The sequence below is a fragment of the Chanodichthys erythropterus genome, chromosome 11, assembly GCF_024489055.1.
Source record: "Chanodichthys erythropterus isolate Z2021 chromosome 11, ASM2448905v1, whole genome shotgun sequence".
Classification (NCBI taxonomy): domain Eukaryota; kingdom Metazoa; phylum Chordata; class Actinopteri; order Cypriniformes; family Xenocyprididae; genus Chanodichthys; species Chanodichthys erythropterus.
The window spans coordinates 20,303,003-20,328,551 of NC_090231.1; the positions used below are offsets into that span (position 1 = coordinate 20,303,003).

Genomic DNA, 25,549 nt, shown 5'->3' on the forward strand with positions numbered 1-25,549 from the left:
AATGTCACTCTGCAGTGCAATGTGTTAGACAAATGCCAGCACCCTCCTGACTGTGGCATGTTTGCACTCAGCCAATCTGTACACTTGTCATTCTTTAAGAGCCTGGCACTGATATGTCTATCAGTCTGTCTAATGTATAATCATCTTTGGCTCTGTGCACCTCTGTGCTCTGTTTGACTTATTTTTAAACCCCTGAGAACAAGACAAGAGGCGTAGGTTACTATTAGAATGAGTGTTAATGGAAATACTGACATTAGGGTGGTCAGCCTTTCATTTGATGTTGTTGGTAAATGTTTCTTATATGAACTCCAAACTATTAGAACATTAAAGCTTTAAACACATCCAGTTTGGAGCCTTTAACCAAATTAAGCAGTTACTATAAGACAGGGCCTCAAACAAACTGCAACTCTGTGTATAAACATCTGTAGGATTTATAAATAGTTCATAGTTCCCTTATGTACAATGGAATTAGAGAGGCCTGGCAAGAAAGAATTTGTCTATATTTAGACAGATTGTACAAAACAACACTACAGTAGGTCAATCAGAAGGGGGGGGAAAGACATGTTCTCAACTCTCACCGCACCCTGCCGGCTTCACCAAGCTCCTGTACTTTGATTGTGTGACTCCACAATGTCAGGAAATGGGACACAAGACCAGTTTAAGGTACAACAAGTCTAACAAAATGTATGCGCTTTACAGTACAGGCCCATTTCTAATAGACGGTTCACTGTATTGTGTGTGTCTCACAGTGTTTAAAGGGAAAAGTCAAGTAGCTTTCCTTTTAAACAGATGTTCCCATAATTAAGTGCACTCAAATGTCAGGGTTATTTTTAGAATAGCTCAGTTTTTCAACAAACAAATAGTGGATGTATTGGCTACACCCCGTCCCTTTCACTACTGCTCCATATATAAAGAAACTTGAAAGTTAGTTTGACAAAGTTTTTATATCTCTTGGGAAAACGAATTAATATGCCATTTCTCTCTTTTATTTTTCTTACTCTCCTCCCTCCTCCTGATACAGCTGATATGAGATGTCTCCAATAATACAAGGAGCGTTTCCAATTGGTCCGTACTTTCCCATGAAGGCGATGATTCACTAATGGGGGGGCTGGCTTATCCACCAGCTGCAACGCCACTCTCGAGCCTGCCCCATCTCACTTGATGACCTAATTGGCGAGCAGGTCAACTATGGAACAGGTTTTACCCATGAGCTCTGCTTTCTTTGAAATTTAACATTTAAAACGAGGTAAATGTGAGGTGGCACCGCCATTTCTCTTTTTTTCTCTTCCTCACACCACGCACTGCACTTCTTTTCACCGAGTCACCTTCGCGTCTTCAGTTCACCTGCCACTTTTGACACGACCTCGGTGTTCCCGCACAAGTTCTGCTGAATCCCGCACGGATTGACATCAGGATCCAGTCGCACTGTAGGACGCGGGAAAAAACCCTAAACTTCTGCCAGTCCTTCTGGGTGTCTCAAGTTTACGCACAAGATGAGTATCAAGTCTGACTCCGAGCCAAACAACAATGTCTCTATTGAAGAAGAGGTGAGAGTTCTGCGTGATTGAGGTGTTGTGAAGACTAAATCTTTTTTTGTCCATGTAAATTTTGTTTCAAACTTTTGAAGTGTTTACGGGAGCCTTGGCGAATCTCCACGAAGTTTTTGTTGTGAGGCTAAAGTAAGGAAAAATCACTCCAAGAGAATTAAATGACGGTGGTCTTCATTTTCAAAATGAAAGTAATGTAAATTAATGACCACCTAATCTTTTTTTTTTTTTTCTCCCTGACTCGTTTTGTTTTTTGTAATAGAGCGCTGTTGCATTTCCCTCACGCATTTTTGGGGGGAGTTAAATCGCTTTAAAGTGTGGCTTTTTTTTTTTTTTCTCCCTTTTTGGCAAAATTCCTAATATAATTAAAATACGTGTGCTTGTTCAGTTCCTTGTCTGCAAGCTCAGTCTAATAATTTAAAATAATGTACACGGGTGCAAATGACTGAATTGATTGAAATTGGCTTCAGCGTCACTGAATGATTGGTTTAATCATTTGGAGTAATTATAATGCAGTAGAACCGTACTTATTTAGCCGTTTCATCATAAATTACACTTTAAAAATGGCTCAGTTCATGCTAACCGATGCTAACTGAAGTATATGTTTTCAGTTTTGTTGCTGTTGTTTGTTTTGTTTTTTGTTTTTTATAAATGGACACCGTTTATCATGCATGCAGGCCTTTTTGATCCATTTATGAATGCCATCTGTGCATTGGCAAAGACAATATTTTTTTGCATTGTGGATTCTGGATATGTTGGTTAATAATAAAATACTTGTAGAAGAATCTTGCACCACTTGTAGCTGTTAGAATAAAACTAAATAAATTTTTACCTTAAAAAAAATGTATGTGTATATAAATAAAATAAAACCCACTTGCACACTTTAATGACATGATCATTAGAATATAAATGCATAGTATTAAAAAGCATAGCATTAAAGTGTAGAGAAAATGGGTTATGGGCTGTGGTTGAGGGCCGAGGAATAGTGTTGCGCTGTTGGGGTTGTTGCTGTGGGTCAGAGGAAGGAAGTGCTGTCATGCTGTGCAATGTTGTCCATTGCTGTTCCACTGGCAGTCAATTGTGGCTTTGAACCTCCCACCAAGTCAAAGCGTGTGGATGCGCATTTGTTTATTTCTATAGCCATTTGTTTGAATGTGGTGATACAAACGCTTTTGTCTTGGGGAAACTTTTTACTGTAAACTGCTGCATTTTGAATGTCAAGCTGCCAGGCTTTTAGTGAACTTTTCATAGGAGTATTTCCACTGTATTTGTGTCCAGCTGATTGCAAACCATGAGCATTTATTTTTAAAAAAAATTAAATTCATGCTGACTTTGTGGCATGTTAACTAGTCGTTTTTTTTTTTTTTTTTTTTTTCCTGTCACATATTTAAAAAATATACTAGGCATTTGATTTATTTCTTGTATTTTACAGGTACGAACTCTATTTGTCAGTGGTCTGCCAACAGATATCAAACCTCGTGAGCTGTATCTGCTGTTTCGACCATTTAAGGTAAAAACGGATATATTAAATCTAAATCTCATTGACCGTTTAGCCCAAACGATCTTACCTCCATTGGGTATTAGCTCTTAATTAAATCTTTATGCTTAGCCAAGCCACAGTTGGAAATAAAAAAATAAAAATAAAATAAATGTAGAATTTAAGATTGAAATAATTAACTGGAATTGAATCGTTTATAAATTGCTGCTAAACGGTATCTCAATTCTAACACCCAGATCTTCAGCTCTAGTCACTCAGGTTAGCAGTGCAGTAAAGTGCATCCTCTGTAAATGTCTATATCTGATAGTGTTGGCCTCTTATGGGGAGTGCAGCAGGAATTTCTTCCTTTTCAAGCATGTGACTACATTGCTGCTAATTGGATTTTCTTTTCCTTTTCAGGGTTATGAGGGTTCACTTATCAAGTTAACATCAAAGCAGGTGAGACATTGTTGGATATTACAGCTGACCAGGTTTGCAGTATATTAAAACATGTATGTTTGCTTTTTTTTTTTTTTAAGTGACCTTGTTCTTTTGGCCCTTAATTGTTCTTTCTTTCTTTTCCAGCCTGTTGGGTTTGTAACCTTTGATAGCCGTTCCGGCGCTGAAGCGGCAAAAAATGCATTAAATGTAAGCAACCAGCCATCTGTAAGCAATGGCTTGAATTATTGAAAATCTGTTGGATGAAGCCCAGCTAGGTTCATATTTGATGTGTTGGCTACTGTATACATTAAGAATATACCTTTTGTACTAGCCCAAATGGCCATAGCTTACCTCCATTTGTCTTTATCTCATAAAACATTAAATTAACTGGCGTGTTTTTCAATCCGTGGTGTCCCATATTCATTTTATAAGTTTGTTTCAGCACAAAGAAGTGCAAAATGTTTTTCAAGAAGTCCAAGTATTACAGAGCATCATGTTTTGGGAGAAGCAGCTCAACAGTAGACTACTGATAATGTTTTCCTCTTGTCTTTAGTGTGTAGTATGTCCACCTGTTTAGGTAACCAACACTAGCTTTGCTGTTCAGTCACTAGTAGAATCGTTCACCTGCATGTGGGCACCAGCTTAAGACACACTGCACATTTTTACCAGGGTCTGGCAGGCACAACCCATCCCCATTACTCTATCCCCCTCCCCCCCTTGTGTCTCCAGGGGGTTCGATTTGACCCTGAAAACCCGCAGACCCTCCGGTTAGAGTTTGCTAAGGCCAACACGAAGATGGCAAAGAGTAAGCTGATGGGCACTCCGAATCCCACAAATATCCACCCAGCTCTAGGAGCACACTTCATAGCACGGGACCCATGTAAGTTTATGGCACACATGGTAGTTCGCACACTGCAGAGACAAACAGGCAGACACACTATAGCTACACATCTAGAGTAGATCTTAGGAAAACGCAAGGAGAAACTAATCCACCTCCACATGCATGTGTCATTAGCAAATGGCCATTTCTGTTCTCTTATTTCTATTACTCAAGTTCAGCATTAGCACTTCACATCTCATTCAACCTCTCTTCTGTTCCAAGCCAAGTCACAGAAATTACCAGAGATCACACAGGTACCTATACTCAGTTCCTGCCTCTGCTGTTTGCCAAATATTAAGTCTGTTGGAATGTGAGGGCCTCTGATTTCAGGAATTTGTCAAACACTATCTTATTCGAAGTGGTGATTTCAGTCTGACATGTCGAGCTGGCCCTGAGTCTGAAGTGATGTTTGCTATGCCTTCTCAGATGACTTGACAGGGGCTACGTTGATCCCAGCGTCTCCAGAGGCCTGGTCTCCTTACCCACTCTATACCCCGGAGCTCAGCCCCGGCCTGCCCCACACGGCTTTCACCTACCCGGCTGCAGCCGCTGCCGCAGCAGCTGCACTTCATGCTCAGGTGAGGCCATCTTTTCCTTTTCTTCCCTTTTTCTTTTCTTCCCTTTTTCTTTCTTCAAAAACATTTTGATCCCAGTATAGAAGTATTGCACACTAGTGTATGGAAGGCAGTTAGTATTTTGTGTCACTTTGCTGTATGGCTAGTAAGTGTTGGGTGTTATTTATTACTAATTAAATTAATTAATTTTCCCTAAGGCATTACTCTAAATTCTGTAATTTACAGTTACTTCTGATGTATTAAATACTGTAGACTATAGAACAATTATATATGAATCAGTAGTGGATTTAACATCAATTTAACATCTAATGTTGTTTTGTTTTTTTGTTTTTTGTTTTTAAATGTAACCTCTATTTAAATATTTTGGTCGGTTCAAGAATAACTTATGCAATTTTATGTTATTTGAAAACTTAAAAGTTTCAAGTCTATCCTTGTCTTGTTCAAATGGACAAGGATATGAAATTTAGAAAGCAATTTAATAGAGTAATTAGTACAGTAATCCAATTACACTGTTGTTGATATAATTATAGTGAAAATAAGTAACTTGAAATTAAATCCTACTTTGTCATCCTGTCAGAATTGAAGGATATCTTTTTCCAGAAGGCCTACATAGTAACACGTTAAGTACAAATACATCAAGTGTTGCTTTGAAATTTGCTCTTCCATTAGTCACATCATTTTATAAAATTGTTTTATACTACAGTATAAGTGTGCTTTTGTTAGGTGATCTCTTAATGCACACACATGAACATTATTAGAAATGTGGTTCTTTCTGGGAAAAGGGACTTATTAGGGAAACTATTTAAATAATTTGAACCATTGAAGTCTTGAAACATTGCTTATGCTTCCCATTTGACAACCTCCTCCTAAATATACATTTTTATTTTTTTAGACCACAAGTTGAAGTGCATCAGTCATCTTTTTAAACCACGTTAGGTGTTCTGTCTTATTGAGTGCGTGCGTGTGTACTTGTTTTGAATGTACTTGTGAGGACCAAATGTCCTCCCTTAAATTGTGAAATACTTTGACAACCCACAAGTGAGGACATGACTGGTCTTTATTAGTTTAAAAGGCTTATAAATCAGCCAAAAGTTTTTATTTAAATATAGTGTTTTGCATGTGTCTGTGATGGTAGGAGTTTAGGAGTAGGGGTTGGGTTCGGTGATAGAAAATATCATTGACCTGATATAAAATCAATGGAACTCTATGCAATGTCCTTATTAAGATAACAAAACAAACCTGTGTAATTTTTTTTTTTTTTTTTTTTTTAAAAGAGGCTTTGCCCAAATTACTACAGTTCAACTGCTATTGTTGTATGGAGCTTAAAATCCTCTGAATGTTAGCACAATAATAGTGTGTGACTTTGACTTCTTTACTAATCTGAAATAAGAAAACATCTTAGTATTGAGCAGAGACTATTATAAATCGCAAGAAAAGCAAATTATATAAGGCTTATTGTCCTGGCACAAAAGTAGTGTTACAGTGTCAACTGTGACTGCTTGGGTCTCATGCTAATGAATTGTGAAAATTGTCAAATCTATTTCATAGATTTATCTGCTGAATATAATAATGTTATGGAAGTGTCTCAACTGTTGGATGAAACTATAAATGGTCATGAGCACATGATCATATTGCTTTTTTCTTTCTTTAGATGCGCTGGTATCCCTCCACATCAGACTCATCCCAGCCTGGATGGAAATCAAGGCAATTCTGCTAAAAACATAGTAAGGCCATTACTTTTTTTTTTTTTTTTTTTAAATATTGATGATGATCTTAGTAAATCCTTTAATTTATTTATTTTTAATAATTCCTTTTCAGGTTTTTCTCTGCAAGCAGCGCCTTCCAGCTCCTGTTTAAAATCAGTCCAGTTCATTTGAACTTGTGTTTTTTGGATGTATTAACTCCTCTGGAATTGGGCCATGAAGAGATGAGCTTATATTGAAGAGAGCTTATATTGAAGTCATATTGCCAACAGCACAAAAATAAATGAATAAAAAAAAGAGGCATGTAGATGGTACAGTAGACCTAGTAGTTCTTAATGGATCAGCTCCCTGAACTTTTTTCCTTTTTGTATTGAAGAATTTTTTTTTTTTTTTTTTTTTTTTTTTTTTCTCCATTCATTCATTGAGATTTGCTCTGGGTCTAAGTAAAATGAGACAATCAACTGACATTGCGGACACCCAGCATGTTAGTTTTGGCATGAAGTGTAGCTCTGTGCATCATTCTAGTATGTCTGTTGCTTTCATGACCGGTGTAACCTTGTTTGTGTGTGGTAGCTTGGTCATTTGAAGTTTCTTATGTTATGTACAAAACCTTGGCCATCTCATTTTGATGAGTAATGTGATGGACAGATGGATGGTTTCCCCTGCTAGTTTCCACTGTAACACATCACAGAGGGTATGATGACTACAATCTCAATCTTGAGTGTGTATCTGGGAAGAGAAGATTTTTGTGCAATTGAAATAAGTAATCTGTATAAGTTATTGGTAACTCCTTTCTTTGTATGTTTTGATGTTTGTTTTTGTTTTGTATCAATGTCCATTTATAGCAGTTTCGGAGATTAAGTTGTAATTTTCTTTTGTTTGACTGTGTCAGTGCGGCACAAACTAACAGTATATGGACAGCAAATTTGGCTGCTAACATGAAAATACTGTTTTAGTTAATACTCTGAATATAAAGGTATGCTACAATGGTGCATGATTTTAATGTGGGTATAGTAATGGCTAATTCAGACATTAGAAGTGTATTTGTAAAAAAAAAAAAAAAAGTTTGGTGTACAAAAATACTACTGTGTGATATAGTATTAAAATGGGAATGCATTAAAATGCCTTGTGTGTGCTTTTATTTGTTTAACTTTAATTTGTGATACTGAACTGCATTATGGGTTTTAGTTTCAGTAACTTGCACAGATACATCTTGTACTTTCATTAGACATCTTCGTTAACATACAGAATTAACAGGGATGTTAAAAACGTAGTCTTTGTTCACTCGTGTTTTTAAATGTGCATGACCTTCCTCCATGGAGCACAAAAGCGGATGTTGGCCAGAATGTCAAGGACTAAGAGCTTCAACACTGTCTTTTGCATGCAATAAAAATTAAGTGACGGAGAGTGTCATTTGATTTAACATCCTCCTTTGTTTCATAGAAAAAGTCAGACTGGTTTAAAACTATATTGGCTGGTTTCACAGTCTAGGTTTAAGCCTAGTCCCAGACTAATGCATGTTTGAGCTGATTTGGCAACTTACACTATCTCTTAAAATGTTTGTGCCATTGTTTTGACTAAAGCTTCACAACAGTAATGTGTTTAAAACATTTATAAAACTTAAATGTCCTAATTTGAACTAAGGGCTATCCACCTGATTTTTTTTCAGGGGCTGGTTGCATAAACTATAAAGTCTAGTCTCACAAGTTAGTCTTTTTTTTTTTTTTTTTTTTAAAGACTGTTCGTAACTCTTTTAAATCCGTTCCATAGATTGGTCTAATTTAATACCGAAAAGTAAAAACTGATTACCCTTAACTGTTATTTGGTCATGCTAGTTCTTAGGACATAATGGCTATGTTTATGCAACTGGCCCTAGGTAAGAGCGGGCGCGGCCATTGATGTGTCTGGCTCCGGGTGTCATTTAATTTGTTATTTTTAGCTGTACAAAACATTTCTTCTGCGCTGAACAAGAAGGTGAATACTCCTGGCTTAATCTAAGCCTTGTCTGTGAAGCCGGGCCTATGAAACATTTAATTAAGGTTGAACTGTCTGTTTGAGCAGAAGACAAGCAGATAATGTAAGATCAGTGCTGCCCTCTGGAGGAAATAACTCCATAGTCTTTGTAATTGTTTATAAAATAGGCTACATGCCTAGCAATAATGTGCCTGTTAAACACTTTTGTATCCATTGTATTATAAGAGTCTTGATTCTAAAATGTGTAATTTGTTATCGATGTCTGGTGCTCTCCATGGTCCTGATTTCTGCCAATAAAAGCAATTCACACGTGAAATGACCAATTTCAAGTACTAAAACTTAATGCCACACTCGCACTGTACAGACCTAAAGCAATTTATATAATGGAAAAAAAGTCCTCAAATGTATTGTTGGATCTAAATATATTCATCCGTCTCTCAGAAGGCCCTAAACTGCAATATGCTACAAGAAACGTTAAAAGCCACGTCCAAGTATATTGTTTACTAAATTAAATGAAATTAAGACAGAAAAATCGATGTAATAAATCATATAATATAGCTAAATCTGGACATTTAACGGAAACGTTTTGAAAAAGTAAATTAGCCTGTGAAAAATGACGCAGTTTCAAGTGTCCGCCCCCTCATGAATAAAAATCAACGTGCAATCTGTGATTGGTTAACGTTAGAGAAGCGCTGGATCCTAGAGTGTTTGACCCAAACACAGGTGTTGTAAATTAGGCCAAAATTTAATTCGAAAGGTTTAAGTAGACTTTAAGAAAAGTAAACTGGGTGTTGTTTTCGATAATTTTGGTTGTTAGTTCTGCCATGGCGTTTCCTCTGGTGAGTAGTTTAGAAAAAGAAAGCCTGCCAATTCGTTTTTGAGTTTTGCTTCACGTTTTTATTAAGTCTATGGGATTGTGTGAGTGTGTTAAACGTTTTGTTGGTCTTTGTTTGTTTGATAGCGTTTATTACATTTATAAAGTTTAGGTTTTGTAAAAGTAATTAGTGCTCCACTGCGTTTTTGTTGAACGTGCAAAAATGCTAGCTATTATGGTAGCTTGTATAATCAGTAATGACTGTTTACAGTGAAATGGAAGTCCGTTAATATAGTTGTCATTAATGAGGGTTGTCCAGTCTTATCATTGGCTGCTTTGTTGTTCAATTTCACTGCATAAATGGCTGACACCCATTACACTATAAGTTAATTTACAGGCATATGCTCCATCACCCTAGTTAAAACTGTGACCTTTTAACGTTTTCCTAACTGAATATAAAATGGTGTGGAAAAGAGTCAGGGACGGAATCAGGCCTATAGCTCTGTCCCAGATTATGTGCTTTCTGCTTTGCACTTGTACTATTTATTTCAACTATTTAGAGTGTAAGAAGTAAAAGATTTTGTTGGTCAACATTGGAGTCTGATAGCCCTTCCTTTTTGGCTACAAAAGTAAAGCTTGAACACTTTGAGTGCCTGAAGTGTACAACATTCTACAGAATGGCTTTAGAATAAGTACACAAATTGGGATGTACCTCATATTACCATTACCGTGAGGCTTGTATCTGTTTTGTCCTGACAGAGAGAAAATCCCAGACTTCTTAACTGCCTGGATTCTGACATTCCAGCCCTGTCCACATGCAGCAATGCCGACACGTTCTGCAGAATGAACACCATGCTAGGCAACTCCCTGGATCTGAGCGGGGTGTGCACGACTCCTACTGCCAAGAGCAAACGAGACCCTTTTAATGGTAAATTGTAATGCATGTCTTTTTTTGTGAGAAGCAAGTAAACCATTCCTTAATATATGTGCAGACACAATAACAAATTTGTAACATTTTCATCTCAGTCCTTTTTGTCCGCTCCCCACATTCACATACATCTGCTGCAGTGCTGTTTGCACTTTCGGTCTGGGCCCCTCATTTGAGCTTCATGTGCTCAGGGAATCATTACAGCAACGGTCATGTAATGTCATGCAGGCGAGACTGAGGATGCTGAATCAGGGCTGGAGCAAGCAGTTGGATGCTGTCCAGTTCTGCATGAGCAGCCCAGATTGCTCATTCTTCAGCTACTTAGCCAATAGCAACAGTCCTGCGATTCACTGGAGTTTATCTCTTAGCCTGCAGCTAGTGGCAATCTCTCCCTCTCTCGCTCTCTCTCTCTGCCACCTCGAATGGGAGCCAGAGGTGGGAGGGGGGTGCTGTCTCTTTGCAGGAGAATTTGTCAGGAATGCACGGTGGTGTGGCATCAGAGGAGGCCAGGGACTGATGTCATTAGCAAGGGGCTGTGAGGGCAGCAGAGCCTGGGTCACATGCAGGGTGGGTCGTCTCTGCAGAGACAGCTGCTTCTGTGCAGTTTAGCCAGGCGGAGGGAGGCGATCTGCGATTTTTACCAGAGCCTAGGGAGCCAATGCTTTCTCGAATGTGCATGCCTTTTATTCCCACTGCTGATGCAGAGTGGCCAAACTGTGTGTGTTTTATTTCTGGACTCTGTTAACAGATCGCTCTGACTCAGACCTGTCTGCGGTCCGGAGCAGGATGCTTTTTCCCAGCGGTGGCCAGGACTCATCCAGGGGTCTCTCTGACGTCAATAACTGGGGTCTGGGGCTGGGCCTACAGTCCCTCAGCCTGTCTGACTGGGAGAGACCGTGGAGCAGCCATGACACTGATCCCTCAACACAGACCAACACAGCCTCATGTAAGTGAAATGTATAACTGATTTGTTGTTCTCAATCTTATAACATTGCCACCATTACATAAACCTTGAAGTAAAACCATTCTATCATTTATGCAATATTCCTTTAAATTGAGTAATTTAGTAGACCGTAGTATTAAACTTCTTTCTGGAGAAGTTTAAATATTGGGTTGATGTACTTATTTTAAAGTCACTTTCAAGCAGCACTTTTTTTTTTTTTTTTTATATATAAATGAACCAGTTCAATCTAGTGTCAGATGTTAAACAGGCCTACATGCATGAACTGAGGTGACTCTGGTCCTTATTGGTATCCATGTCCTGTCTAGAGCGGGTTTAAACCTTTCCCACTAGGCCCATAGAGCCTTTTGTTGACACTTGTCTCAGATTCCCAGCCTGCCTCATGCGCTGGTAATTCTCATTAGTGTGCTGAAATGAGCTGTGGGGAGGGGGGTATTATAATATACAAGGTTAATAACTTTTTTTTTGCTTTTATCACCGATTTCTAATTTTCAGTGCAAGGGATTTTGAGAACTCCCAACCAGCTCTCAAACAAGCTTCCAAGCTACTCTGAGCCTTCAATTGGTGCCACAGACTTCCTAGAAAAATTTCCCAGCATGGCACGCTTAAACTCTCAATCTTTCCTGGACACTCACTCCATTAGCCCTGTGGACTCTGAGACCAGTGGCTTCAGCTCTGGTTCAGATCATCTCTCAGACCTGCTGGTAAGTGTTTTGAGATCATGTTTGACGTAGTCTTATTTCTCTCAACTTTTCTACCACCAAAAATGTAGTTTTTCATTCATTATTAGCATACTGGGGATTTACTTCAAAGGGTTAGTTCACCCAAAAATGAAAATGTCATTTATTACTCACCTTCATGTCATTCCACACCCGTAAGACCTTCGTTCATTTTCAGAACACAAACATCTGATATGATTAAATCAGATGGCTCAATGAGGCCTGCATTCAAAGCAATGACATTTCCTCTCTCAAGATCCATAAAGGTACTAAAAACATTTAAAACGGTTCATGTGAGTTCAGTAGTTCTACCTTGATATTATAAAGTGACAAATATTTGTGCGCCCAAAAAAACCCCCAAAATGACGACTTTTCAACATCGTGATGGGCCGACTTCAAAACACTGCTTTGGAGCTTTGAGAATTGAATCAGTGACTCTGATTTCCTATCAAACGGCTTAACTGCTGAATTCACGTGACTTTGGCGCAACGAGTTACTGATTCGATTTGCAAAGCTCCGAAGCAGTGTTTTGAAATTGGCCCATCACTATATTGTTAGTCGTTTTTTTTGGCGCACAAATTTTCTTGTCGCTTTATAATAAGGTAGAACTACTGAACTCGCTTGAACGGTTTTAAATGTATTGGTACCTTTTATGGATCTTGAGAGGAAATGTGAATGCAGGCCTCACTGAGCCATCTGATTTAATCAAATCTTTGTTCCAAAGATGAACAAAGGTCTTACGGTTGTGGAACGACATGAGGGTGAGTAATGACATTATTTTAATCTTTGGATGAACTGACCCTTTAAGTGGCTTTTCTTGCAGCTCCCTGTACAGACTTCTTAGAGGTGGGCAATATGAACAATCTTTACCGTAATAATTTTAGATTTCAAACGGAGAATTGCAAAATTGTGAAGCTTATCCTTAATAAAATTGGTCTTGTTGGTATACCGAGATGTTACTAAATTTAAATGCCGTATATCTTTCAACTTTGGTGCCTAAATGACTGTTAATCCAGCCCCTGATGAGGGTTTAACTTTTGAATTTAGCAAAACCTTAAGAATGGTCTAAAATTATTTTCTGACTTAAGAATAAAGTTCAGAACACTTTTTATTCCCTAAAACATTTCTTGATCTTGGTGCGCTTTTTTCTTTTTTCTTTAAGATTATTCCATAGACATCCCGCCCCCCAATTTTAGCATTACAACATTGTTTATGGTATTCTGCAGGCTCTGCAAAAAGGTGGATTCTTTGACTGGCAAACCTAACTTCTCTCTTGCCTTTTGCAGTCTTCATTGAGGATCTCTCCGTCTGTGCCCTTCCTTATGTCCAGTATGCAAAGGGATCCCCTCAAGCTAGCTCTTGGCTCTCGTCTGGACCACAGCAGCTCACCTCTCACCCCACCACCCAGTGCTACTCCAAGCAGTGGTCTGTCCCACCGCTGGCCTGGTGCCTCCATCTGGCCCAACTGGGACCTGATGAAGACACCTGAGAGCCCTTTCAGCATTGAAAGAGAGGCCTGGCTTCACAGACAGGCGGCTTGTATGGCCTGTTGCATTTTACTGTAGTGCATGATCTTATAGGCTATCACCTACCCCTTCACCCTTCCACCAAAAGCTCTCTACCACCCCAACATTCGCCTTGAACAGATTTGTTCAAATCTGGCACAGCAATTCACTGTACTGTTTGTTTTTATTGGTGCACTATGCAGGTGAATTGCCTTGTGTTGTGCTCAACTAGTGAAATTGTGCTCCACAGCAATCAATGAAGCTACCTTCACATGGAGTGGACAGCTGCCCCCCAGACACTACCAAAATCCCATTTATTCCTGCAAGGTCTTTTTGGGAGGTGTTCCCTGGGACATCACTGAGGGTAGGAGGATAAGTCTCTTCACAAAAATATTAAGCAGCACAACTGTTTTCAACACTTATCAATATTTGAGTACCAAATTGGCATTACAATGATTGCTGAAGGTTCATGTGATGCTGACTGGAGTAATGACTGCTGAAAATTTGCCATCACAAGTTAATTTAAAAATTTTAAATTGTAACTTTCAGACTGCTCCCACTGATACTGATCCTAAACTGAGCGGTACTGTAGATAAGGCTTTTTTTTTTTCTAGACTAAAGGCTTTTCTCTCTCTGTCCTCAGCTGGTTTGATAAACACTTTTAAATGCTATGGCCCTCTGAGTGTTGAGTGGCCAGGTAAGGATGGCAAGCACCCTCGCTGCCCTCCGAAAGGTAATATGCCCAAAGGTAATGCTGAAAGGGTAGGAAACTTATTTTATTAAAGCACTGTGGAGGATGGTGTGGTTCATGGCACTCAACATCTTGGTGGCTATAACAACCTTTCATACACATGTGGTGGTAATTGTTCTGGGAATTAAGGATATTTTTACACTTTGCAAAATTTTCATACCCAGGCTTGTTGTAGTTTGATCAGCAATATACAATTAAGGAGGCAATAGTCAAATGTAACATGCAAGTCTCGGTACGCCAAAACGTTACTCCTTTCACTTTTTCAGGTTATGTGTACTTGGTGTTTGAATCGGACAAGTCTGTGCGTGCCCTGCTTCAGGACTGCACTGAGGACCTGCTTCATCCTGAGGGCTACAGCGAGTATTACTTCAAAATGTCTAGCAGAAGGATGCGCTGCAAAGATGTAAGCTTATCGGACTCTCTAACATGTGCAAAGGGGCCTTAGTAGTTTATGTTGGGAATTTAAAATTTTAAAGGGTTAGTTCACCCAAAAATGAAAAGTCACTTATTACTCACCCGCATGTCGTTCTTCACCCGTGAGACCTTCGTTCATTTTTGGAACACAATTTAAGATATTTGATAATCTGATGGCTCAGTGAGACCTCACCAAACCCCTCAAGTTCCAGAAAGGTACTCAAAACCTATTTAAAACCGTTCATGTGAGTACATTGGTTCTACCTTTTATTATAAAGCGATGAGAATACTTGTGTGCCAAAAAAACTAAATGACTTCTCAACAATATCTACTGATGGCCGATTTTCAAAACGCTGCTTTGAAGCTTTAGCGCTCCAAAACAAGATTTGTAAAGTCATGTGATTTCAGCAGTTTGATGTGTGATCTGAATAACTGATTTGAAACAAGATTTGTAAAGATTCAAAGCAGTGTTTTGAAATCAGCCATCACTAAATATTGAAGTCACTTTGTTTTTTGGTGCGCAAAGTATTCTTGTTGCTTTATAATGTAGAACCACTGTAGTCATATGAACTGTTTTAAATGGGTTGAGTACCTTTGTGGATCTTTAAGTTCGGGGATAATGGTGTTGCGATGAGAATTTTTTTTTTTTTTTTTTTTTTTTATATAATGGCCCAAAACCTGCATGTGTATATGGTAAGATATTTTGTACTTTTATTGATGTTTGACATGCTAACCTGTCTTTTCTTGGCCCTTCAGGCACAGGTGATCCCTTGGGTGATTTCAGACAGTAACTATGTGAGTTGCCCCTCTCAGAGGCTGGACCCTAGGAACACTGTGTTTGTAGGAGCTCTGCATGGCATGCTCAATGCTGAGGCCCTAGCAAGCATCATGAATGATCTTTTTGGAGGAGTTGTGTATGCAGGCATTGACACGGACAAGCACAAGTACCCTATTGGTGAGAATTTCTTGCTTGCATATAATATAATTTATTATAATTAATTTTTTTTCTCCAATTGTAACTAATAGTACTATGATACTGTGGTTTGACATGTTGACATTGTTTTCCTCTTTTTTCCAGGATCTGGACGTGTAACCTTTAACAACCAACGCAGTTATCTGAAAGCTGTGAGTGCTGCATTTGTTGAGATCAAGACTCCCAAATTTACAAAGAAGGTAAACTTTTTTTTTTTTTTTTTTTTAAACTTTTTTTGTTTTGGTAATGGGGTAAGAACTTAATGCCTTTTGGCATGGTGCACTGTATATGCTTTTATACTGGATGAGCAGTCTCATTGGTGGAACTGTTTAAGCAAATGTGCAGCAGTTTATATAATTTATAAAATGTATTAACGTTTATAGTTTTCTTGGTCTTTTAGTGTTGCATAATGTGTAAAACACTGGATCTACCAATAACAAATAGTCTGTAGCTTAACTGCTTAACTGACCATTTGAAAAGTAGTGTTGCTCATGGAAGGTTTTCGTTCAGAGATCTGTTTGCTGTTGTAACTTTACCATACAGAAACTTGTGGTTTTCCTTTTTAGGTTCAAATTGACCCATACTTGGAGGATGCCATCTGTCAAGCATGCAGTCGTGAGCCTGGGCCGTTCTTTTGCAGGGACAAGGTGAATTATTTTTCCCTTTCTGCCTTTTAACTTAAATTTGCATGTCTCTGTATAATGAAGGTCTATATTATTTTTTTTTTTTCCCTCCCAGACCTGCTTCAAATACTACTGTCGCTCCTGCTGGCATAGGCAGCACTCCATGGACATCCTCAGTAACCACCGCCCTCTGATGCGAAACCAGAAGAAGCGGGACGCCAACTGAGATGCGCATGGCAGCACGATGCCTTATCCTGGATGTCCATTGCGCCTGCTGCCCTCGGGGCACTGCTCTAGAGTCAGCCCCCATTCAAAAGGCCCTCCCAGGAGTTGGGGCATGGGGAAACACTGTAGAAAGTTCACTGTTGCACTTTCTTTTTAGTTTGGCTTGTTCACTTTGGCACTGTACACAGTGAGATGGGTTAGCTGGGGCCCGTGGATGGGAAGACCCAGAGTTTTTGACCAAGTTGCGACTTCAGGCCATGGTTGAAGGATTTTTTTTTTTTTTTTTGGTCCTTTATATAGGTTGCTATTTTGTTTTGGTAAATCATTCTAAAGTCTCGTTTAAAAGACGGAAGCCATACAGTGCCTTTAATTGGTTTTCCCCTTTCCACGCTAGCTGCTTTCTTTTTCTTTTTTTTGCCAGTGTTTTTTACGTTTGAGATGCAACCACAAAAGCCAGATTTTCATCATGACATTTTTCACCGTTTTAGTTTTCATAAATTTTTACATGAAACAGTTTTAAGGTATGGCATGAAAAAGGTTGAATAGCAATCTACCTGGCGGCTTTTTAATTTTTGCCCTTTTTCTTTTTTTTTCTCCCTCCTTGTTTTTGGAGTATTTTTGCCTTTATCAGTGTTCTCTTTGGTGAAAGAGGTTTGCGCATAACCCTGCAGATCTAATTGCCAATCCAGATTTATTTCAGTGCGTGCCTCCACTAGGCATTGCTTTTACTGCTCTTGATCAGATTTCAAACCAACTTAATATATTAATCCAGAAATGAGAATGGCCATTGACTGCACGTAGTTTTATTGCACTTTTTAATTTGCACTTTGTAAAGGGGTAGGTTTTTAATCACTTATTGTACATCAGCAGGTGTTGTGGGTATGAGCCCATATGGCTGCTTGTATTTAAAACCATAGACTTCCCTTGAATGTACCAAGAGCCTTAGCAGACTAAATGCAAATGTCACTTTAATCATCTTCTGCTGAAAGTCTGAATGGATAACATTACTTTCAGAACTTCAAGACTGTCCTTTTTTTCTGACCATATGCATTCCATGCAGAGCTATTTCCCAAGCTCCTGTGTCATTCTACCTCGTTGTCTGCCAAGTTTGCTTAAAAGGGTGAAGTTTAAATTTTTTGACTGGGCACAATAAAGGTGTTTAAGCATTACTCCTGTTGTATCTGTTTCTTTGAGGCCTGTTAAATGTAATTGAATGCATAGCAAAGCAAGTTTGTATACCTCCACTTAAAGTCCTCTACAGAGGTTGTCATGAATTAATTCTCCTTGTCCACTAGGTGGAAGTGCTGCATTTGCTAATCTCCAAATGAGGATCAGGGATGGATGGATTTTTTTTTTTTTTTTTTTTTTTTTTTTTTTTCCTCAATCTTGACGTGAAAGTTTAATATTCTGCTTAATAGTTTGTAACGTGTACTAGTGTAATCCTAGTTCTCGGGCTAGAGCTAATTAATCTAAATGTGGATTGCTTTACTGACTAGTACCGTTACTCTGCGTTGAATTCAACATTACGTTATGGCTGTCCATTGAAATTGCTGAAGAGAGCTGTGGATTAAGAGGATATCCCAATGGCTTTTATGGTTGACACAGCCATAATGTCAAAGCCCTGCTGGTAACTGCTCAGCTAGGAACAGTATTTTAGTTCCAGATGGTGGTATATGGAAGGTGGGACGTCTGAAATGAGGGTCCATTATTGCCTGGAGGAGCCTTTAAATGTTCTGGGCCCCTATATGCTTTTAGCCTTAAGATGTTATGTATATAACTCCTAACTTGGTGATATAGGAGAAACTTTTTAAAATAATAGGCGCGTCAGTCCTAAATTTAGGATTCCTAAATGTTTGCTTTAAGAGTATTTCTCACAGCGTTTTAGCGCTAAAATTGGCTTCTAAATCTGTGAATAATAGTCAAGAAGACTCGAGCCAACAAATCACAAACAATCCTAAAATGGTTGTTGCCGGTGTTGTGCCGAATTTCGACTCCCTGCCAAATTACCCCTCCTAATAATTTGGCAGGGGTAGAAATTCCGCACCACACCTGTAATCCGCCTCAGTCCGCTTAAAGACACTGTACACCATTGAGGCATAGAGCTTTTCTTCTGAGCTGAGCCTTTTCTTCATTGTTATGTAATCGTAGATTAAACTATAAATTAAAATATTTACTGCATAAAGGTTCATTTCTGTACAGGCAAAATGGAGAATAAAACATTGCGGTCAAGTTGAAAATAATATCCTGTCGCCGGTGCCGATAACCTTGTGGGCAGCTCGCTTGACCCGAGTTCGAATTCCGGCTTGTGGACCTTACCCGGTAGATGCCAAACCTTCTATCCAAACCTTGGTTATTTACAGCTAAATGCCTCCAAACCAACCGGGGACTGGAATTCAGTGTAAGCGGCTGTGAGGGTGGAAAAGTGTGTGAACTGAGAAAGAACCTGCCAGCTGAGTCCGTGTGAATCACCCAGGAATCACAGGTGTGTGGAGGATGACGAGCGTCTGCATTTACATAACCTCCTGTTTTTCCTCCCCCTATACACATCCCACCGACACACACAAATAACACTCTAAGACTCTCTGAAACTTTTTCAAAGTGCATTAGAGCGTTAACCTTTTAGTGCCGTAGCCTATACTTAACCAACATAATGAAATTGCCAGATTCGTATTCATTTTATGCATTTTAGCTTTACTGGACATTTCACTTTGAAAGTGCCGTGAAACCTGCAACTAGCAAAAACTTTTTACAGAAATCTCTACACAGGCACGTTTCTTCCTATGAGTTTGGGTTGAATTATAATGCTAATGTCGTCTTTACACTAAATAAAGATGTTAATAAGATAAAGTCTTTACTCCTTGAACAATTGGTTGACTTTTCTCAACACTATATACATATACACTGTTATGTTGTTGCCTCTTCAAATTACAGTCCAAAAGTTTGGAACCACTAAGATTTTTAATGTTTTTAAAAGAATGTCTGCTCACCAAGGCTATTTATTTAATTAAAAATACAGTTAAAAACAGTAATATTGTGAAATATTATTACAATTTAAAATAAATTATATTTGAATATATTTCAATTGTAATTTATTCCTGTGATTGCAAAGCTGAATTTTCAGCATCATTACTCCAGTCTTCAGTGTCACATGATCCTTCAGAAATCATTCTAATATGCTCAACTGCTGCTCAAGAAACATTTAATGTGTACAATTGTACAAAATATTTGTGTATTTTCAGGATTTTTCAGGATTATTTGATGGATAGAAAGTTCAAAAGAACAGTGTTTATCTGAAATCTAATCTTTTGTAACATTATAAATGTCTTTATTGCCACTTTTGATTGATTTAATGCATCCTTGCTGAATAAAAGTATTCATTTCTTTCTTTTCAAAAAAATAATAAAAATTCTGACCCCAAACTTTTGAACGGTAGTGTATAATGCTACAGAAGCTTTGTATTTCAGATAAATGCTGTTCTTTTGAACTTTCTATTCATCAAGGAATCGAACAGTACACAACTGTTTTCAACATTGAAAATAATCATAAATGTTTATTGAGCAGCAAATCAGCATATTAGAATGATTTCTGAAGGATCATGTGACACTGAAGACTGGAGTAATGATGCTGAAAATTCAGTTTTGCATCACAGGAATAAATTACTTTGTCAAATATATTTAAATAGTACACAGTTATTTTAAATTGTAATATTTCACAATATTACTGCTTTTTACAGTATTTTTAATTAAATAAATGTAGACTTGGTGAGCAGACGAAACTTCTTTTAAAAACATAAATCTTAGTGGTTCCAAACTTTTGGACTGTACTGTATATATATATATATATATTTGCAAGAGGTGAGGAAATTGCAATGCCCAACTTGGTCTTTTCATTTGGACACAAGTTCTCATTTACATCACACTGTAGCCCATTTCATCTATGGTGATACACTTGGGGAACAATGTCTTGGCATGTCTGTTCAATCCCTGTCAGCCATGTTAATTAATTAATTAAATAAATAACATGCCATTACAAAGCTGGCCTCTTTTAAATAGCTGGTAACATTGTATGAGGGAATTAACTGTGGTTGGTCAAATTAGTTTTTGTTTGTTTTTAGATCTTGGACACATAATTACTGCACAAATATTGGATTCTGTCTGAATTGCCAACCTGATCTCATGAGAAAACGTAACTATTTTACAAGGTGGTGATTTCAAATTAATTTAATGTTATTCATATGGAAAGTTTGGATTTCTTTTTTTTCTTTTTCTTTTTTTTGCTGAGTTGGGTGATGGTTAAGTTTAAGCAAGAAAAGAGTTAGTGAAAATGAAAAGATGTAATGCATTTTGTATCAAAGCAATGAAAGATGTTCACAGATACTGCTGTTGTGCTGTATGGAGAGTGTGTACTTACTTTAGTACTAAGAAGTGCACAAAAAGTGCTGTTTAAAACACAGCTTTGAAGCAGTATGGAATCATTATAAATGTTTCAGGCATATACTACAGTCTTACGCTTAAAGCTCAACATTTTGTTTTTCCAGGAATGACAGTTCTGCTACATTCTCATTTATAATCTCTTTTTTTTTTTTTCTTTGAAATATTCATTAATGTAATTGTCATGCAAGTTATATTTCATGCTGTATATACTGGACAAAGTTGGAAGTGTTGCATGGTATATTTTTATCTGACAATAAAAAGTTTTTGCCTCCTCTTTATTACTTTTGAGATGGTCTTTTTGCTGTGTATATTGTGTGAGAAAGACTAAGTGAGAAACGGAAACGTGTGATTGTGGAAGTGTCTTCTAGACCTCCTCCATCCCCCTGTGTTTGTAAACTAAAGCCCATGCAGGAAACAGAGGGTAATAGGGTGAGAGTTCAGCTGTGCCTCTTTGAGGAAGCCTCTGTTCATGACAGAGGGCTACTAAATGATCGTGGGAAAGAGGGAGGGGCTTCAGCAAAATCTGCCACCACTTCACTCCATCCTACAAACTTACTAGACCTGAGGGAACAAAACCCTGCAGCTCAACCTTTAAATAGCCTAGGTATGGAAAACCAAGACCAAAAAAAAAACAACAACACATGTTCTTACAATAGAGGATTCCTTTTGGCATTTAAAAATATCAGTCTAAACCACCATGGGAATAAAATGCTGTGTTCCATCTAGAGTTCATAATTAGAATTAGATTTCTCAGACTTTTGTCTATTAAGGTGTTCCGCTGTCCTGGGCTCAGAATATGACTTTAAAAATAAATAATTTTAATAAATCTATCACTCTGTCTATCATTCATTCATCCATTCATTCTATATCAGTACTATGATCTACATACACTGCAGAGGACATGACCCTTACCTCTTTGCCCTCCAGGGTCACAGTGGCCAGTTGGCGATCGAGATGTCTAAAGGCACAGGTGCAGCCACAGGTGCAAGCAGTTTTAAATTGTTCACTGCTTGATTATCATTCACAGCCTAAAAAGGCACAGGTGCAGGTGCATAAAAAAATGATCAGAGAAAATAGAGTTGTTGGGGTGGGCCAGATGTGCATTTTTTTTTACATTTCTTTCCCTCTACAAAGGACTTCCTGGAAGGTGTGATCATTTGCTTATTTGTACATTTTGAATTCCCATACAGATACACTACTGTGTAATTTTTTTGAATGAATAATTTTTATTCAGCAAGGATGCATACATTGATCAAATGTGACGATAAAGACTTTGACATTGTTACAAAATATTTCCATGTAAGATAAATGCTGTTCTTTAGTAATGATGATGTAAATTCAGCTTTGCCTTTACACAAATAAATTACATTTAAAATATACTAAAATTGAAAATGATAAACATATTTCACAATGTTTCATTTTTTAATAAAACAAATGCAGCTTTGGTGAGCATAAGAGACTCCTTTGAAAAGCATTAAAAAATCTTACCAACTCCAAACTTCTGAACGATTGTTCATATATGGTCTAATTGATATATATTCATAAATTTAAACTTGTGTTTCAATTTAAATTTTTTCATAGTTTATACCTATTACATTTATATATATATATATATATATATATATATATATATATATATATATATATATATATATATATATATATATATATACATATACATTTTTATTAAAATATGAATTCAGGTTCATACTTAAATCTGTTTTACTACGCATGAACAACATTTCCTATCACACAACTGCACAACTGTTCTCCTCTTATACTCACACACTACATCTCTCTGATGTCTGTTGTGTTGCACAGTGATCCAGAGGAAACATCTTCATCCAGTGGGAGATGAAGAGACTGACAGATCGAGGGAAAGAGATGGTCGAAGAGGAAGCGAGAGAGAGGCAGAGAGCAGCAGAGATGTGGACAAGCATGCTGATGCTGATCTTCACATTCTAGGCAGTTGTCATGGAGACAGCACTGCCTCCTTGGCTTGGCTGCTCTTCATGATGTTTGTGTGAGAATGGCTAAGTGTTCCAGTGCGTGTGCGTGTGTGTGTGTGTGCGTTGTCTCACTGGGATCATAATGTCACACTGTTAGCAGGATAGTACACTTTGCATTGATAGACATGATCAGCAATGTGGAAGTTGATATTCTGTAAACTACTTGTTATTTATGACTATCTGTGGCTGTGTCTTATATAAAAGCTATTTGTAACTCTATATGTGCAGCTGTGGCTTTTCATTATCATTACAGAGGCTAATGCTTCCATCTCTCTGCCTCTAGTTACGCCTAGTGAAATAAACCCAAAAAGGCAGTTGTCAAAGGAATCTTTCTTTTTTTTTTTTTGAAGTATCTTCCTGTTCATAGTGACTATGTCTATGAAGCTCCAACAAATCACAATAAAAGCACCAAAATTGGTCCACATGACTTATGTGCTATATTCCAAGTCTTTCTAAGCCACTTTTTTTTTTTTTTTTTTTTTTTTTGTATGATGAAAAATACTGAGTCTTAATTCATTATTCACTGAAAGTGTCCCCTTTTAGTGAACTGTTGCAAATAGATCAGTATAGCTACATATACATGCACCCAAATATTTCGTAATCAGACTGATGGCTTAGTCAGATTGACAAGCCTTCGTGTAAACAATGCAATCGATCTGATTGCCCTGCTGAAAGGACTCGCCAGCACATGATATGTTTTGCATGCTGGGACCAGGGTCAGCATGGGATGCTGGTTGCTGGTTTGTTGGTTCCTAGCATAGTAGCCCAACACTATACCAGCTCTAACCATCATAAACCAGCCTGGACCAACATGGAATTCATGCTAGTTTATGCTGGATTTTCAGTAGCTCAGTCTAAATAAATTTTTGATCAGAGAGAGAGAGAGGGGGGAATATGGGCTGTTAGAAAGTGTTAGATGAAATCTGGCTTCAGTACAGAACTGCTTGACCTGAACTCCTCTTCCTGTGTCTGCGGCCGCCCGTTCATATGGGGCTGTTTCTGGTTTGTCACAACAAGAGAAAATATGTGTGTGGTTTTGTGCATGCGTCAGCACTGAAGTACGTAAACTGACTACATTAAATAACCGCCAAAACGGTTTCTGACCACACAGAATAGTTAGAGAACAAAACACTGACCACAAATTAAGCAGACCTGGATCCAATATGGATTTCCACTATTCTTGTCTGATTACATGGCCAAGGCAGAAAACAAATATCAACAGGAAGATGAACGTGGATAACTTTTTAAAGTCAAAACATCATAAAGCTGTCTAAGTGACAGACTGACCGCAGTTAAGACATGTAAGTAACTGTACACCATTGCTGAGTCTTCAGAAACAGGAGAACCACAGAACCCTGTGAAAGCTCACATCTGATGAACACTTATATAAAGCAAAAATAGCAAAGAATGAAACATGCCACATCTCCACTCAACAGAAAGTTTTGCTTTTAGGGCAGTCAGTTGAATGCATATTAATGGATATGACACATCAGAGTAAATTGTGACTCATGAACAGTGTGGATTCAATAAGGTAGTGTGATTAAGATCCTAAAACTACCATCATGGTGACATTATGATGAGAATAAGATGGATTTGGTTAGTCAAAGTGCTTTGATATGCATCCATTATTTCCATGTCCGCATGGAACATCTTGAAACCAGTCTGGCTTGTAGTCAGCATGTGGGGGTCACTATTTGGAATGACTAATATCCACATTAGTTCCACTACAAATGGTGTGGATTCCCATTGCCTGAATGACCATTGAGATGAATTTATTTAAAACTTATTCAATATTTGTATTATTAATTTTTGATTATGAGGTAACTTGTGGAAAATACAACACAGGGAGAAAAAGGCAGCAGTTGCAATTTCAAATGTTTTCCTCTTGCTTTTAAAGACCTGTGCTGTGTTCCATGGAAAAGTTCCCCAATTTTTTGATGGGGAGCTGAGAGGAAAGAATGATATGGAGTAAATGGGGAAAACAGAGGTATTTGCTTTCACCTCAAAGGGGTTTGTGGGTTTGACTGTAGTACAGTTGGCTCTCTCTGTCCTGGTGAAATAGTGAGACACCAAGCAGCAGCAACTGGAGAGGTCATGAGATTTTAAAAGCGTGTATACATTTGTTTACTTAGGCATGACACTGAACCCTAAACTGTTCTGTCTCTGGAATTGGTCTTTGATAGGTTTTGAGTGGATTCTGATTAAACTAGATTTTCCACTAAATGGAAAATGTATTTATTTTAGATATTTTTCCTTTAGCCTTTATATAGCCTTTATCAGTGAGAGCAGTTAGGAAGCAATGGGAACAGGATAAGGAAAGTACCTCAAGCCAGGACATGAACCCAAGTCACCCAAAGCATTATTGTGCCGTACTGTAAAAAAAAAAAAACTCTTCGAACAAACATAAAAAAAAAAAATCATGGAAAGGATTTCCACATGATTAAGTTGCTTTATTTCAGCACTGGGTTAAAAACAACCCAAGTTGGATTGAAAATGATTGGGTTGTTTTAACCCAGTGGTTGGGTTAAATGTTTGCCCAACCTGCTGGGTAGTTTTATTTAAACCAACTATTGTTTGAAAATTGCTATATGGCTAGC

At 37.9% G+C, this 25,549-nt stretch overlaps 2 protein-coding genes across 3 annotated transcripts; both read left to right on the plus strand.

Moving 5' to 3' along the window:
* Positions 1–1,061: 1,061 nt before the first annotated feature.
* Positions 1,062–7,028, plus strand: rbpms2b (RNA binding protein, mRNA processing factor 2b). 2 transcript variants are annotated; one of them, XM_067402031.1, is made up of 8 exons: positions 1,062–1,547; positions 2,980–3,057; positions 3,445–3,483; positions 3,610–3,672; positions 4,195–4,345; positions 4,772–4,923; positions 6,572–6,644; positions 6,739–7,028. In XM_067402031.1, the coding sequence occupies exons 1-7, from the start codon at positions 1,494–1,496 to the stop codon at positions 6,635–6,637; spliced, it is 603 nt and encodes a 200-aa protein (XP_067258132.1). In that variant the 5' UTR covers positions 1,062–1,493; the 3' UTR covers positions 6,638–6,644; positions 6,739–7,028. The 2 variants fall into 2 exon arrangements, with proteins under 2 accessions (XP_067258132.1, XP_067258133.1); XM_067402032.1 differs by lacking the exon at positions 2,980–3,057 and having other exon boundaries at positions 1,068–1,547.
* A 2,380-nt stretch (positions 7,029–9,408) lies between these two features.
* Positions 9,409–17,649, plus strand: cpeb1b (cytoplasmic polyadenylation element binding protein 1b). Its single transcript, XM_067402038.1, is given in 13 exon segments — positions 9,409–9,436; positions 10,171–10,339; positions 11,088–11,285; positions 11,796–12,004; positions 13,306–13,558; positions 13,775–13,888; positions 14,168–14,257; positions 14,542–14,678; positions 15,446–15,644; positions 15,768–15,862; positions 16,229–16,309; positions 16,401–16,548; positions 16,551–17,649. Coding segments are annotated over 13 exon segments (1,797 nt in total). The 5' UTR covers positions 9,409–9,421; the 3' UTR covers positions 16,640–17,649.
* Positions 17,650–25,549: the final 7,900 nt, after the last annotated feature.

Excerpts from the sequence above, each read along its gene's own strand:
- rbpms2b (XM_067402031.1), top strand. The coding sequence starts at position 1,494 with ATGAGTATCAAGTCTGACTCCGAGCCAAACAACAATGTCTCTATTGAA. Across the intron at positions 3,058-3,444 it reads TGCTGTTTCGACCATTTAAG|GGTTATGAGGGTTCACTTAT; the intron begins GTAAAAACGGAT and ends TTTCCTTTTCAG. Across the intron at positions 3,673-4,194 it reads CGGCAAAAAATGCATTAAAT|GGGGTTCGATTTGACCCTGA; the intron begins GTAAGCAACCAG and ends TTGTGTCTCCAG.